This window comes from Oncorhynchus tshawytscha, linkage group LG26 (assembly GCF_018296145.1).
Source record: "Oncorhynchus tshawytscha isolate Ot180627B linkage group LG26, Otsh_v2.0, whole genome shotgun sequence".
In the NCBI taxonomy this organism is placed as follows: Eukaryota; Metazoa; Chordata; class Actinopteri; order Salmoniformes; family Salmonidae; genus Oncorhynchus; species Oncorhynchus tshawytscha.
The window spans coordinates 9,177,041-9,193,951 of record NC_056454.1 but is presented as its reverse complement, the minus strand read 5'-3'; the positions used below and the strand labels follow the sequence as shown (position 1 = coordinate 9,193,951).

The following is a 16,911-nucleotide window of genomic DNA, read 5'->3' as shown; positions in this document are numbered from 1 at the left end:
CTGTAGCATCGGGTGGTGTAGGTGTCCTGGAGGGCAGGTAGTTTGCCCCGGTGATGCGTTGTGCAGACCTCACTACCCTCTGGAGAGCCTTACGGTTGAGGGCGGTGCAGTTGCCATACCAGGCGGTGATACAGCCCGCCAGGATGCTCTCGATTGTGCATCTGTAGAAGTTTGTGAGTGCTTTTGGTGACAAGCCGAATTTCTTCAGCCTCCTGAGGTTGAAGAGGCGCTGCTGCGCCTTCCTCACGATGCTGTCTGTGTGAGTGGACCAATTCAGTTTGTCTGTGATGTGTATGCCGAGGAACTTAAAACTTGCTACCCTCTCCACTACTGTTCCATCGATGTGGATGGGGGGTGTTCCCTCTGCTGTTTCCTGAAGTCCACAATCATCTCCTTAGTTTTGTTGACGTTGAGTGTGAGGTTATTTTCCTGACACCACACTCCGAGGGCCCTCACCTCCTCCCTGTAGGCCGTCTCGTCGTTGTTGGTAATCAAGCCTACCACTGTTGTGTCGTCCGCAAACTTGATGATTGAGTTGGAGGCGTGCATGGCCACGCAGTCGTGGGTGAACAGGGAGTACAGGAGGGGGCTCAGAACGCACCCTTGTGGGGCCCCAGTGTTGAGGATCAGCGGGGAGGAGATGTTGTTGCCTACCCTCACCACCTGGGGGCGGCCCGTCAGGAAGTCCAGTACCCAGTTGCACAGGGCGGGGTCGAGACCCAGGGTCTCGAGCTTGATGACGAGCTTGGAGGGTACTATGGTGTTGAATGCCGAGCTGTAGTCGATGAACAGCATTCTCACATAGGTATTCCTCTTGTCCAGATGGGTTAGGGCAGTGTGCAGTGTGGTTGAGATTGCATCGTCTGTGGACCTATTTGGGCGGTAAGCAAATTGGAGTGGGTCAAGGGTGTCAGGTAGGGTGGAGGTGATATGGTCCTTGACTAGTCTCTCAAAGCACTTCATGATGACGGATGTGAGTGCTACGGGCGGTAGTCGTTTAGCTCAGTTACCTTAGCTTTCTTGGGAACAGGAACAATGGTGGCCCTCTTGAAGCATGTGGGAACAGCAGACTGGTATAGGGATTGGTTGAATATGTCCGTAAACACACCGGCCAGCTGGTCTGCGCATGCTCTGAGGGCGCGGCTGGGGATGCCGTCTGGGCCTGCAGCCTTGCGAGGGTTAACACGTTTAAATGTCTTACTCACTTCGGCTGCAGTGAAGGAGAGACCGCATGATTCCGTTGCAGGCCGTGTCAGTGGCACTGTATTGTCCTCAAAGCGGGCAAAAAGTTATTTAGTCTGCCTGGGAGCAAGACATCCTGGTCCGAGACTGGGCTGGGTTTCTTCCTGTAGTCCGTGATTGACTGTAGACCCTGCCACATACCTCTTGTGTCTGAGCCGTTGAATTGAGATTCTACTTTGTCTCTGTACTGGCGCTTAGCTTGTTTGATAGCCTTGCGGAGGGAATAGCTGCACTGTTTGTATTCAGTCATGTTACCAGACACCTTGCCCTGATTAAAAGCAGTGGTTCGTGCCTTCAGTTTCACACGAATGCTGCCATCAATCCACGGTTTCTGGTTAGGGAATGTTTTAATCGTTGCTATGGGAACGACATCTTCAACGCACGTTCTAATGAACTCGCACACCGAATCAGCGTATTCGTCAATGTTGTTGTCTGACGCAATACGAAACATCTCCCAGTCCACGTGATGGAAGCAGTCTTGGAGTGTGGAGTCAGCTTGGTCGGACCAGCATTGGACAGACCTCAGCGTGGGAGCCTCTTGTTTTAGTTTCTGTCTGTAGGCAGGGATCAACAAAATGGAGTCGTGGTCAGCTTTTCCGAAAGGGGGGCGGGGCAGGGCCTTATATGCGTCGCGGAAGTTAGAGTAACAATGATCCAGGGTCTTTCCACCCCTGGTTGCGCAATCAATATGCTGATAAAATTTAGGGAGTCTTGTTTTCAGATTAGCCTTGTTAAAATCCCCAGCTACAATGAATGCAGCCTCCGGATAAATCGTTTCCAGTTTGCAGAGAGTTAAATAAAGTTCGTTCAGAGCCATCGATGTGTCTGCTTGGGGGGGATATATACGGCTGTGATTATAATCGAAGAGAATTCTCTTGGTAGATAATGCGGTCTACATTTGATTGTGAGGAATTCTAAATCAGGTGAACAGAAGGATTTGAGTTCCTGTATGTTTCCTTCATCACACCATGTCACGTTGGCCATAAGGCATACGCCCCCGCCCGTCTTCTTACCAGAGAGATGTTTGTTTCTGTCCGCGCGATGCGTGGAGAAACCCGCTGGCTGCACCGCTTCGGATTGCGTCTCTCCAGTGAGCCATGTTTCCGTGAAGCAGAGAACGTTACAGTCTCTGATGTCCCTCTGGAATGCTACCCTTGCTCGGATTTCATCAACCTTGTTGTCAAGAGACTGGACATTGGCAAGAAGAATGCTGGGGAGTGGTGCACGATGTGCCCGTCTCCGGAGTCTGACCAGAAGACCGCTTCTGTCATTGGCAGAAGCGGGTTTGGCACAGATGCCTCTGAGGTTGCCCAAGTCATTGGCAGCAGAGAACTGGAAGGAAAGGCGGCCAAAGAGGTTTTGGCTTTGGGGATGACCAGTGAAATATACCTGCTGGAGCGCATGCTATGGGTGCGTGTGTCTATGGTGACCAGTGAGCTGAGGTAAGGTGGGGCTTTACCTAGCAAAAACATATAGATGACCTGGAGCCACTGGGTTTGGCGATGAATATGTAGCGAGGGACAGCCAATGAGAACATACAGGTCGCAGATGGCACTGTGATAGACTACATCCAATGTGAGTGTTGGAGGCTATTTTATAAATGACATCGCCTAAGTCAAGGATAAGTAGGATAGTTTTACCGGGGTATGTTTGGCAGCATGAGTGAATGAGGCTTTGTTGCGAAATAGGAAGCCGATTCTAGATTTAATTTTGGATTGGAGATGCTTAATGTGAGTCTGGAAGGAGAGTTTACAGTCAAACCAGACACCTAGGTATTTGTAGTTGTCCACATATTCTAAGTCAGAACCATCCAGAGTAGTAATGCTAGTCGGGCGGGCACCAAATCAGTTGAAGAGCATGTACTTAGTTTTACAAGCATTTAAGACCAGTTGGAGGCCACGGAAGGAACGTTGTATGGCATTGAAACTCTTTTGGAGGTTTGTTAACAGAGTGTCCAAAGACGGGCCAGATGTATACAGAATGGTGTCGTCTGCATAGAGGTGGATCAGAGAATCACCAGCAGCAAAAGCGACATCACTGATATATACAGAGAAAAGAGTCGGCCCGAGAATTGAACCGTGTGGCACCCCCATAGAGACTGCCAGAGGTCCGGAAACAGGCCCTCGGATTTGACACACTGAACACTATCTGAGAAGTAGTTGGTGAACCAGCAGAGGCAGTCATTTGAGAAACCAAGGCTATTGAGTCTGCCGATAAGAATGCAGTGATTGACAGAGTAGAAAGCTTGGGCAAGTTGCTGAGGGGGGTGCAGAGCTGTTGGCTGGGTTAGGGGTAGCCAGGTGGAAAGCATGGCCAGCCGTAGAAAAATGCTTATTGAAATTCTCGATTATCATAGATTTATCGGTGGTGACACTGTTTCCTAGCCTCAGTGCAGTGGGCAGCTGGGAGGAGGTGCTCTTATTCTCCATGGACTTTACAGTATCCCCAAACAGTTTGGAATTTGTGCTACAGGATGCAAATTTCTGTTTGAAAAAGCTAGCCTTTGCTTCCTAACTGACTCTGTATATTGGTTTCTGACTTCCCTGAAAAGTTGCATATCGAGGGGGCTATTCGATGCTAATGCAGTACGCCATAGGATGTTTTTGTGCTGGACAATGGCAGTCAAGTCTGGAGTGAACCAAGTGCTATATCTGTTCTTAGGTCTACATTTTTTGAAAGGGGCATGCTTATTTAAGATGGTGAGGAAAAGCACTTTTAAGGAACAACCAGACATCCTCTACTGACGGGATGAGGTCAATATCCTTCCAGGATACCCGGGTCAGGTCGACTAGAAAGGCCTGCTCGCCTTTCTAAGGTGACCAAGAACCCGATGGTCACTCTGACAAAGCTCTAGAATTCCTCTGTGGAGATGGGAGAAACTTCCATAAGGACAACCTTCTCTGCAGCACTCCACCAATCAGGCCTTTATGGTAGAGTGGCCAGTGCTTTGAGTGGCCAGTGTTATAGGGAGTGTTTGACAGTGATGAGGGGTGGTCGTTTGACCACGGACCCATTACGGACGCAGGTAATGAGGCAGTGATCGCTGAGATCCTGGTTAAAGAGAGCAGAGGTGTATTTAGAGGGCAAGTTGGTCAGAGTAATATCTCTGAGGTTGCCCATGTTTACGGATTTATGGTTGGACCTGGTACGTTCCTTGATAATTTGTATGAGATTGAGGGCATCTAGCTTAGATTGTAGGATGGCCGGGGTGTTAAGCATATCCCAGTTTAGGTCACCTAACAGTACAAACTCTGAAGATAGATGAGGGGCAATCAATTCACATATGGGGTCTATAGCAAGTGGCAACAGTGAGGGACTTATTTCTGGAAAGGTGGATTTTTAAAAGTAGAACTTCAAACTGGTTGGGCACAGACCTGGATAGCATGACAGAACTCTGCAGGCTATCTCTACAGTAGATTGCAACTCCGCCCCCTTTGGCAGTCCTATCTTGATGGAAAATGTTCTGGTTGGGGATGGAAATTTCTGAATTTTTGGTGGCCTTCCGAAGCCAGGATTCAGACATGGCTAGGACATAGGGTGTGCTAAAGCAGTAAATAAGACAAACTCAACACAGTTTTTAAATTGCATATCTGAAGAAGTGCAAGCTATAGTTAATCACTCCCTGTTCACAGGCACTTTCTCCACTGCACTAAAAACTGCTATTGTGAAACGCCTTCTGAAGAAAAGTAATCTAAATTCTTCAGCTCTTAGCAATTTTCGTACAATCTCTTACCTTCCAGTCTTAAGTAAAATCCTGGAGATATTGATTTTCAAACAGCTAAATAATTTTTTGTCTTTGGACCCACCACCGCACATAGACAGCTTTAGTTAAAGTGTTAAATGATCTTAGAGCCATCACAGATGCCAAACAGCTCTCTGTCCTTGTACTGTCAGATTTAAGTGCTCCATTCGACACAGTTGACCATGATGTCCTTCTGGACAGACTGGAGAGGTTGGTTGGCCTCTCCAGTAACCAGTTCTAAATTGGTTTAGGACCTATTTAACCGGTTGACAGTTTTCTGTCACCCTTGGTGAACATAACTCAGAGAAAATACATATCACACGTGGCGTTCCACAAGGTTCGATTTTGGGTCCGGTATTGTTTATATACAGTGCCTTCAGAAAGTATTCAAACCCCTGGATTTTTCAAAATGATGTTACAGCCTTATTCTAAAGTGGATTAAAAAAATCCTTAGCAATCTAAACAGACCCTTAATGACAAAGCGTAAACAGGATTTCAGAAATCTTTGCAAATACAAAACAGAAAAACCTTATTTACATAAGTATTCAGACCCTTTGCTATGAGACTCAAAATTGAGCTCAGGTGCATCCTGTTTCCCTTGATCATCATTGAGATTTCTACAACTTGATATGGAGTCCACCTGTGGTAAATTCAATTGATTGGACATGATTTGGAAAGGCACACACCTGTCTATATAAGGTCCCACAGTTGACAGACCATGTCAGAGCAAAAACCAAGCTATGAGGTCGGGGGAAGGTTACCAAAAAATGTCTGCAGCATTGAAAGTCACAAAGAACATAGTGGCCTCCATCATTCTTAAATGGAAGAAGTTTTGAACAACCAAGACTCTTCCTAGAGCTGGCCACCCGGCCAAACTGAGCAATCGGGGGGAGAAGGGCCTTGGTCAGGGAGGTGACCAAGAACCTGATGGTTACCCTGACAAAGCTCTAGAGTTCCTCTGTGGAGATGGTTGTCCTTATGGAAGGTTCTCCATCTCCGCAGCACTCCACCAATCAGGCCTTTATGGTAGAGTGGCAAGACGGAGTCCACTCCACAGTAAAAGGCACATAACAGCCCGCTTGGAGTCTGCCAAAAGGCACCTAAAGACTCTCAGACCATCAGAAACAAGATTCTCTGGTCCGATGAAATCAAGATTGAACAGTTTGGCCTGAACGCCAAGCGTCACATCTTGACAAACAAAACAGAACTATTGTAAAATAGACTGTGTCCATAAAATGTGCATAGTATGTATAAACTGGAAGTAGAGGCCTAAGCGTCGTTGTTCACTAGTTTACTCCAATTAAGGGAGGGGTTGTAGGGTCATAAAGTGATAAAGGAAAAACATTTTTTTTTAAATGTATGTGTATGTATTTATATTTATGTATGTGTATATATTTATATGTTATGTATATGTGTGTATGTATGAACGTGTACAGTACCACTCAAAAGTTTGGACAGACCTACTCATTCAAGGGTTTTACTTTATTTGTAGCTCAGACTGTCTGCAAAAGCTTGAGAGAGGCTGGACTGAGGGCTTGTAGGCCTGTTGCAAGGCAGGTCTTCACCAGACATCACAGGCAACAACGTCGCCTATGGGCACAAACCCACCGTCGATGGACCAATGGACCAATGGATCACAAAATAGAAGGCACTTCCCTCTTTGGATTTTCCTCAGGTTTTCGCCTGCAATATCAGTTCTGTTATACTCACAGACAATATTTTGACAGTTTTGGAAACTTTAGAGTGTTTTCTATCATAATCTGACAATTATATGCATATTCTAAATTCTGGGCTTGAGAAATAGGCAGTTTCATTTGGGTACGTTTTTCATCCAAACATCAAAATACTGCCCCCTACACTCAAGAGGTTAAAACTCATTTTTCAACTACTCCACAAATTTCTTGTTAACAAACTACTTTTGGAAAGTCGGGATGGACATCTACTTTCTGTATGACACAGAAGATTACTTACACTAAGTTGACTGTTCCCTTTAAACAGCTTGGAAAATTCCAGAAAATTATGTCATGGCTTTAGAAGCTTCTGAAGCTTCAAGGCTTATTTTCAAACTCAGTGCTTCTTTGCTTGACATCATGGGAAAATCAAAAGAAATCAGCCAAGACTTCAGAAAACAAATTGTAGACCTTCACAAGTCTGTTTCATCATTGGATGCAATTTCCAAAAGCCTGAACGTACCACACTCATCTGTACAAACAATAGTACGCAAGTATAAACACCATGGGACCACACAGTCATCATACCGCTCAGTAAGGAGACGCGTTCTGTCTCCTAGAGATGAACGTACTTTGGTTAAGAAAAGTGCAAATCAATGCCAGGACAACAGCAAAGGACCTTGTGAATATGCTGGAGGAAACAGATACAAAAGTATCGATACCCACAGTTAAACAAGTCCTATATCGACATAACCTGAAAGGCCGCTCAGCAAGGAAGAAGCCACTGCTCCAAAACAGCCATAAAAAAGCCAGACTACGGTTTGCAACTGAACATGGGGACAAAGATCATACTTTTTGGAGAAATGTCCTATGGTCTGATGAAACAAAATAGAACTGTTTGGTCATAATGACCATTGTTATGTTTGGAGGAAAAAGGGGGACGCTTGCAAGCCGAAGAACACCAACCCAACCGTGAAGCACGGGGGTAGCAGCATCATGTTGTGTTGGTGCTTTGCTGCAGGAGGGACTGGTGCACTTCACAAAAAGTATGTGGATATATTGAAGCAACATCTGAGGTTTGTAGTTTTTCAAAGCTTGGCCTACCGAATACACATTGAGATATGGATAAAGTTGCACTTCATACGGCTTCCACTAGATGTCAACCATCTTTAGAAACTTGAATGAGGATTCTATTATAATGGAGGGGCTCATGAGACCTCTGAGTCAGTGGTCTGGCAGAGTGCCTTGGTCTCACGATGCACGCTCCCGACAGAGTTACCTCTCGTTCCAGTGCTTTTCTTCAGACAAAGGAATTCTCGGGTTGGAACATTATTGATGTTTTATGATAAAAACATCTTAAAGATTGATTCCATACATGGTTTGATATGTTTCTAAAGGACAGTAACGGAACTTTTCGAGTTTTTGTCTGGACGAAGTGCCTGCGCCTCATGAAGATGGATTACTGGGCTGAACACGCTAACAACAAGTGGCTATTTGGACATAAATTATGGACTTTATGGAACAAATCAGTCATTTATTGTCGAACTGGGATTCCTGGGAGTGCCTTCTGATGAAGATCATCAAAGGTAAGTGAATATTTATGGTGCTATTTTTAACTTCGGTTGACTCCAAAATGGAGGATATTCCTCTGGCTGTTTTGGGTTCTGAGCACCGTTCTCAGATTATGCTTTTTCCGTAAAGTTTTTTTGAAATCTGACACAGCGGTTGTATTAAGGAAAAGTCTATCTTTAATTCTGGGAATAACACTTGTATCTTTTATCAATGTGTAGATTAACAAGATGTTTATCTTTCATTTGCTGTATTGAACTTGTTAATGTGTGAACCTTACATATTTCTAAAAAAATATTTCTGAATTTCGCGCGCTTCCTTTTCAGCGGAATGTTGTCGAGGGGTTCCGCTAGCGGAACACCAGCCCTAGAAAGGTTAAACAATTTAAAGGCAATGCTACCAAATACTATTTGAGTGTATGTACATTTCTGACCCACTGGGAATGTGATGAAAGAAATAAAATATGAAATAAATCATTCTCTCCACTATTATTCTGACATTACACATTCTTAAAATAAAGTAGGGAATTTTTACTAGGATTAAATGCCAGGAATTGTGAAAAACTGAGTTTAAATGCATTTGGCTAAGGTGTATGTAAATGTCCGACTTCAACTGTACATTTACAGAAACAGTATATATAGTACCAGTCAAAAGTTTGGACATCTACTCATTCAAGGGTTTTTCTTTATTTTTACTATTATCTACACTGTAGAATAATAGTGAAGACAACAAAACTATGAAATAACACATGGAATCATGTAGTAAACAATAAAGTGTTAAACAAATCCAAATATATTTTAGATTTTAGATTCTTCAAAGTAGCTACCCTTTGCCTTGATGACAGCTTGGCACACTCTTGGCATTCTCTCAACAAGCTTCTTGAGGTAGTCACCTGGAATGCATTTAATTTAACATGTGTGCCTTGTTAAAAGTTATATATATTATGTATAAGCTGGAAGTAGAAGCCTGTTGTTGCCCATTAGTTCACTACAATTAGGCGAGGGATTTTAGAGTTAGGGGACAATAAGGGGAAATATATACCATTTTTTGGGGGGTAAATTATGCAATTGCATTGATATAAGCCAAAATCTATCTGAAAAATTAAAGCTGATCTACTCCTAAAAATAACAACTGTGAGTATATGACCACAGCCCAAAGCCACCAGTCCAGTGTGTGAGTGTTCACAAGGATGTGTGTGTGCCTGTATGAGTGTATTCGCATGTGCATGTGTTGGTGTGAGTGTGTGCATTCATTTGTGTGCATGATGTGTGTGTGTCTGGTGAACTAACATCTTTCCCCACTGAAATAGTCATTACCAAGTGTCATGCTCTGAGGGACGATTGTTGTGTCAGGTTGTTCCAAGCCGTTTGATACTTCACTCCCTGCTCCATCTCGCAGCCACTCTCACAAAATAAAATGACCCCTTAGCTGACATGCAGGTAATGATGATAGTATTTGACGGGTGATAGTAATCCTAGCATGTAGCAACACAAGCAGTGTGTGTACGTTTATGTGCACGTGTGCTCTCCCATAGACTCTGTGTATGGGATTGTGGGGGTAGTATGGGTTGCATGTGCGCGCAGACATGTTGCTTAGTGACGCATTCTTCCTCTGGTCTCTAGCCTTGAGCCAGACCTGCAGGGACACACATGGTAAGGCATGAGCCCACAGCAGAGCCAAACACACACAGGGAGAGAGAAAGAGGTTAAGAAAGAGCTGGAGAAAGAAAGAAGGAACGAGAGCGAGAGATGCACATGGAAAGAGGGAGAGAAAGAAAGAGATAGAAAGAGAGAGAAGAAAGAGAGGAGAAAGAGATACAAAGAGATAGAAAGATGAGAAAGAGAGCGAGAGAAATAGAAAGAGACAGAGAAAGAAAGAAAACAAAAGAGCGAGAGAAAGAGCGAGAGAGAGAGTCATGGTGCTCCTACCAGATTGGATGTGGTTGAGGCCAGATGGCTTCAGAAGTTCCAAGGGCTGCTCTTTCCTGGGCAGTCCATCTGCAGGGGAGAGAGAGGAAGGAGAGTCCGTTTCAAATATGGTCCGCAGCATCGATAACAAAGGGGAATGTGTATAATCTACTGAGGCCCAGCTAAAAGACTACATATCCCAGAGAGAGAGAGAGAGGGGGGAGCCAGGGATGGACAGCAGTAGAGAAAACCAGTTGAATGAGGAGAGGAAGAGCAGAGGAAGAGGAGGCTTCTGCCTAGCCTAGTGCTGCAACACAGTTGAAGCTGCATGTGCTCAGCGTTCTGTTATGACTTCAACGTGATTGGTTCAGTGTCTGCACAGAGAGAGAAAGGGGGAGGGAGCGAGGGAGGGAGAGGAGAGAGAAAGAGGCATGTAAAAATAAACTAATGTGGATCGAGGATGCAGGCACCTATGTATGCTTCTACTGTTTAAAACAAACGCATGCATTTCTCACATGTTTGCACGTGCACACACACACACACAGACATACGGGTGCGCGCACACACAGTAGGGTGCGTCTTGGTGAGGATGATAATTATAGTGGTAACATGAAAAGGCTTTGGATCAGCTCAGGGAGGACCTGGCTATAAATAGACCAGTGGGGGAGAGGGGGAGAAACACACATATATGCGCACACTCTCAAACACACACACACACACACACACACAGTACTTGACAATCCCACACATAAAATGACATGATTCTCAAGCAAGCCAAAAACACACGTGAGCATACACATCCACAAACACACTGATTGGCTAACAAAAACTAGAGACAGTAAAACATTGTTGGGCTTTCCTGCATAAAGACAGAAACACACTTTCCCTACTCACACAGCTCAGTGGAGCTTATATACTGTATATAGAACTGCATGACAAGTATATGGACTCACTATCACCAGACTGGTGGTGACACATACGCCTTCCCTGCTGGCTCAACAGCTGTCACAGCAGCTCTCCTAAACAAACCACTGTCCCCCTCGTTTCCTTCTCCTTCTCCTCCTCTATCCCTCCCTTCATTCATCCATCCATCCATCCATCCATCCACAATGACGGGTAAATCATTGTAAATTGACCCGAAAGCGTGAAAGTAAGTGCGAAGGGACATGCGAAGGGACGTGTGATGCCAACGCATGGGCTGACCGAAAAGCAGTCTATTTCTGGGCGTACTAGTCTATTGAAAGGAAGGAAACACTCCCACTTGGAACCTAATTCCTCCTTCTATATCTCTCAGTCTCTCTCTCCTCGCTCTCCCACTACCACTGCTCCAGTCTCATGGCTTTGACTAGCCCATCAAACCACCTTAGCAGGAGGCCAACAGCCGGGGGTGAATCAAGTGAACAGGGACCTAAATTCAGAACCACTCTAGGAGTTTTTAATGGTTAATGGGTTAGGGGGATTGGGGCATAATGTTTACAAAGGTAGACATCCGGTGTGATTCTCTTGTCCCCCGAGCCGAAGCATCTAGAGTATATCAGCTTATGACATTTAGAAGTGTCTATGTGTACACAGACCCACAAACACGTGGCCTGTGTGGTCCAGCGGTTACAGGCACGGACCCCCCGGACCCCCGGGACACGAGTATGCTAGATTCGGGATGGGTTCTAATCCGGCTCACTAGCGCCCTTTCTTTTCAACACTTTACGATCTACTCCAAAAAAGCAAACAAAATTTAAAAAGTAGCGACTGCACAAAAACAATATATACACAACGACAGAAACAATTGCACATTCACATACAGGAACACGCACTGTAACTGCATTGAGATGAGAGCAGAGCCTTAACAACATGTGGATAACAGTGGGAGATGGCTGGACAATGCACAAGTAGAGTAGGTACACACACACACACACACACACACACACACACACACACACACACACACACACACACACACACACACACACACACACACACACACACACAGCTTTGTTTTCTGGGTTGCACGGCGCTATTTTCAGCCCATCCAGACTGGGGTCATGATTAATACATGATGGAGGGCGAGGAGGGGGGATTAAACATTCATATCACACACACACACTCACGCTAAATTACTAATACACACACATCTCCAAACACACACACACACTCTCAGACAAATATAAACACGGACACACACACACACACACAAACACACACACACACACACACAGCATGCCTTCCCCTCTGCTGAAAAATAAGGATGGTGGGAAGATGAACGCAAAGAGAAAGAGGGAATACAACAAAGAGATGGGGTGTGTGTGTGTGTGTGTGTTGGCAGGGCTATTTTTGGAGGGGCTGGTGGAGCAGGCGGGCCGTGATGCCTGCGATGCCATAATGGCATTTTAATTAGCCAAGAGAGCAGAGAGGGGACGCGCCACGCATCACTAACCAGCAGCCAACGCCAGGGGACACAGGCAAATCAGGAAGCGCTCGTACACACACACACACACACACATATATGTTCTTGCATGCACGCCACACACACACACACAAACGTGACATGATACACTACTTTACGGTACTCAAGGTGTTCAAGTGACAAACTTCACTTCTGTCTCACTGCAAAAAGATGCATCTTATTGTGTGTGTGTGCGCGCGCGCGCGCGTGTGTGTCCGCAAGTGTGTTTGTCTGCCGCAAATATAAGTCCTAATGCAGTGTCGTTACAGAGAAGGATTAGACACATTTGGATGGCAGAGATGTAAGAATTGTCGATGGGTAGCATTTGTGTGTGTGTGTGTGTGTGAGTGTGTGTGTTAGTAGGGTGGTAGTGGCAGATGGCAGAAAGATGACACCAAAGCCTGATGGGCCGGAGGAGGACTGGCCCGTCTGTCTCTCTCACACACGCACACACACACACACACACACACACACACACACACACAGAGAAGCTCCTAATTGTAATCTAACTGCACTTCTGTTCCCCCAGTGCCTTCCATTCCCTTTGTGAGAATTTGTTACAACTACACCTTATGTGACCCAAAAGGGAGAGGGATGGAGAGAGAAAAAGAGGGAGAGAAGAAGGTACGACAAAGAGAAAGAGAATGAAAGTGTGAGAGAGAAAACAGAAAGAGACCATAAGAGAGAGAAAGAAATGGAGAGAGAGAGAGAGAGAGCGCACATGAGAAATAAGAGTATGTGAGAGAGCGAGGGAGAGAGATATGTGTGCCACAAGGGGAAGCGAGGTGGCAGGGAGGAGGACGCGTTTTCTTTTCATTAAAGCGGCGGAGTGCATTTGAACCTTGACCCCTGACAGCCAGGGAAAGAAGAGAGGGCCGTGAGGGGGCAGGTGGCCGACAAACAGTACAGCCGGCTGAGAGCACATCATCTTCTCCACGGCAACCAGAGCAAACACAGACCAGAGATACTGGTGTGTCCTCAGGAAGCCTCACACTCAACCTCTCTCTCTCTCTAATGAAATATCAAACAGAAGGCCTTCTGGGAACAGGGGGGACAGGACAGAGAGAGAGAAAAGCCAAGAGGGTGAGATAGAGAGAGTGCCAGAACAAGAAACAGAGGGAGAGAGAGAGGTGGCAAAGAGAGAGAGAGAGAGAGAGAGAGAGAGAGAGAGAGAGAGAGGTATAAATAGCCCCCTCCAGCCTTAGGATGGGACCCAGTGAACCGTGGAGAGGCTCATCACAACATGTTTAGAGCAGACAGCAGCCTTTCAAGAGAAAAGCTAAACTGAAACAAACACATACAAATCACACACACAAACACACACACACTGTTTGGACCTTGCTAAGTATCCGATGGACAGATGGATTTCACTACTCAAAATAGAAAATAACAACCTATGTAAAGCTGAGCTGACCTGGAGCTCAGTCCTGAGCTCAGCTCAGTCCTGCCTGGCTACCCAAATTCCTTGTTCCGGCCAAACATTAACCACGCCGACGGACGTCAGTTTCTTCTACGCAATGAGTCTGGATCTGAGTACCTCCCCGATGATTTCTAGAACGCAAACACATTCTAACCGTTCTGATTGGTCCCAGAACACATGCGGGTAAAGTGGCATGTAGAAATTTGTCATTGGCTTTGATACTCTTGATTGGGTAGAGATTATCCAAATCGTTGAAGACTTTGTTTTGTAAAACACCCCTCATTTTGACATCAACACAAATCAAATTGTATTTGTCACATGCACCGAATACCGTGAAATGCTTACTTACAAGCCCTTAACTTCTTGGTGACAGGTGGGCAGTATTGAGTAGCTTGGATGAATAAGGTGCCCAGAGTAAACTGCCTGCTATTCTGTCCCAGATGCTAATATATGCATAGTATTAGTAGTACTGGATAGAAAACACTCTGAAGTTTCTAAAACTGTTTGAATGATGTCTGTGAGTATAACAGAACTTATATGGCAGGCGAAAACCTGAGAAAAATCCAACCAGGAAGTGGGAAATCTGAGGTTTGTAGTTTTACAACTCTTTGCCATTCCAATATACAGTGTAAATGGGGTCATATTGCACTAGATTAGAGGTCGACCGATTTATGACTTTTCAACGCCGATACCGATTATTGGAGGACCAAAAAAAGCTGGTACCAAATAATCGGCCAATTCTTTTACATTTATTTGTAATAATGACAATTACAACAATACTGAATGAACACTTATTTTAACTTAAAATAATACACCAATAAAATCAATTTAGCCTCAAATAAATAATGAAACATGTTCATTTTGGTTTAAATAATGCAAAAACAAAGTGTTGGAGAAGAAAGTAAAAGTGCAATATGTGCCATGTAAGAAAGCTAACGTTTCATTTCAGTTCCTTGCTCAGAACATGAGAACATATGAAAGCTGGTGGTACCTTTTAACATGAGTCTTCAATATTCCCAGGTAAGAAGTTTTAGGTTGTAGTTATTATAGGAATTATAGGAGTATTTCCCTCTATACCATTTGTATTTCATATACCTTTCACTATTGTATGTTCTTATAGGCACTTTAGTATTGCCAGTGTAACAGTATAGCTTCCGTCCCTCTCCTCGCTCCTCCCTGGGCTCGAACCAGGAGCACAACGACAACAGCCACCCTCGAAGCAGCGTTACCCATGCAGAGCAAGGGGAACAACCACTCCAAGTCTCAGAGCGAGTGATTTTTGAAACGCTATTAGCGCACACCCCGCTAACTAGCTAGCCATTTCACATCGGTTACACCAGCCTCATCTCAGGAGTTGATAGGCTTGAAGTCATAAACAGGGCAATGCTTGACGCATAACGAAGAGCTGCTGGCAAAACGCACGAAAGTGCTGTTTGAATGAATGCTTACGAGCCTGCTGCTGCCTACCACCGTCAGATACTTGTATCTTCTTAACTGACTTGCCTAGTTAAATAAAGATTAAATAAAGGTGTAAAAAAAAAAAAAAAACATCCAAAATGTCCAAAAATACAGATTGTTATGAAAACTTGAAATCGGCCCTAATTAATCGGCCATTCCGATTAATCGGTCGACCTCTACACTAGATGTCAACAGTCTTTAGAACGTTGTTTCAGGCTTCTACTGTGAAGTGGGGGTGAATGAGAGGGGATTGAGCCAGGTGTCTGGCAGAGTGCCACAGGCTCTGAAGCACGGTCACGAGAGAGTTAGCTCTCGTTCCATTGCTTTTCTACAGACATAGGAATTCTCTGGTGGGAACATTATTGAACATTAATGATAAAAACATCCTGAAGATTGATTCTATACTTAGATTGATAAGTTTCTACGGGCTGTAACGGAACTTTTTGAACTTTTCGTCCGACGTTCGGCGCGACCTGAACGCGCGTTTGGATTTGTTTACCGAACGCCCTAACAAAAGCAGCTATTTGGACATAAATTATGAACTTTATCGAACAAATCAAACGTTTATTGTGGAACTGGGATTCCTGGGAGTGCATTCTGATGAAGATCATCAAAGGTAAGTGAATATTTACAATGCTATTTCTGACTAATGTTGACTACACAATATGGGGGATATCTTTTTGGCTGCTTTGTTGTCTGAACGCTGTACTCAGATTATTGCATGGTTTGCTTTTTTTTGTTTGAAATCTGGTTGCAATAAGGAGAAGTATATCTTTAATTCCATGTATAACAATTGTATTTTTATCAACATTTAATGATGAGTATTTCTGTAAATTGATATGGCTCTCTGCAAAATCACTGCATGTTTTAGAACTACTGAACTTAACGCGCCAATGTAAAATGTGATTTTTTGATATAAATATGCACTTTATCAAACAAAACATGCATGTATTGTGTAACATGAAGTCCTATGAGTGTCATCTGATGAAGATCATCAAAGGTTAGTTTTAGTAATTTTATCTCTATTTGTGCTTTTTGTGACTCCTCTCTTTGGCTGGAAAAAAGGCTGTGTTTTTCTGTGAGTTGGTGGTGACCTAACATAATCGTTTGTGGTGCTTTTACTGTAAAGCCTTTTTGAAATCAGACACTGTGGCTGGATTAACGAGAATTGTATCTTTAAAATGGTGTAAAATACTTGTATGCTTGAGGAATTTTAATTATGAGACTTTTATTCTTTTGAATTTGGCGCCCTGCACTTTCACTGGCTGTTGGCGAGGTGCGACGCTACCGTCCCACATATCCCAGAGAGGTTAACCAACAATGCAGCTCCAGAATTGATGAAATAAAGTAAAAAATAAATTGAATCCAAAAGTAACAAGAAAATTACATCACAATAACGAGGCTATAAACAGGGTGTACCGGTACAGAGTCAATGTGCGTGGGTACAGGTTAGTCGAGGTCAT

At 44.3% G+C, this 16,911-nt stretch overlaps 1 protein-coding gene across 6 annotated transcripts in view; it reads right to left on the bottom strand.

Annotated features, from left to right (window-relative positions):
- hdac4 (histone deacetylase 4) overlaps positions 1-16,911 on the bottom strand; it is a 234,635-nt gene that overhangs the window by 130,865 nt on the left and 86,859 nt on the right. For 4 of the 6 annotated variants that reach the window (XM_042306738.1, XM_042306737.1, XM_042306740.1 and 1 more), the window contains exon 3: positions 10,152-10,220. In XM_042306738.1, the coding sequence (XP_042162672.1) occupies positions 10,152-10,220 (69 nt within the window). Of the gene's footprint in view, positions 1-10,151; positions 10,335-16,911 lie in introns of those variants that run through there. The other 2 variants (XM_042306735.1, XM_042306736.1) reach the window with 1 other exon arrangement.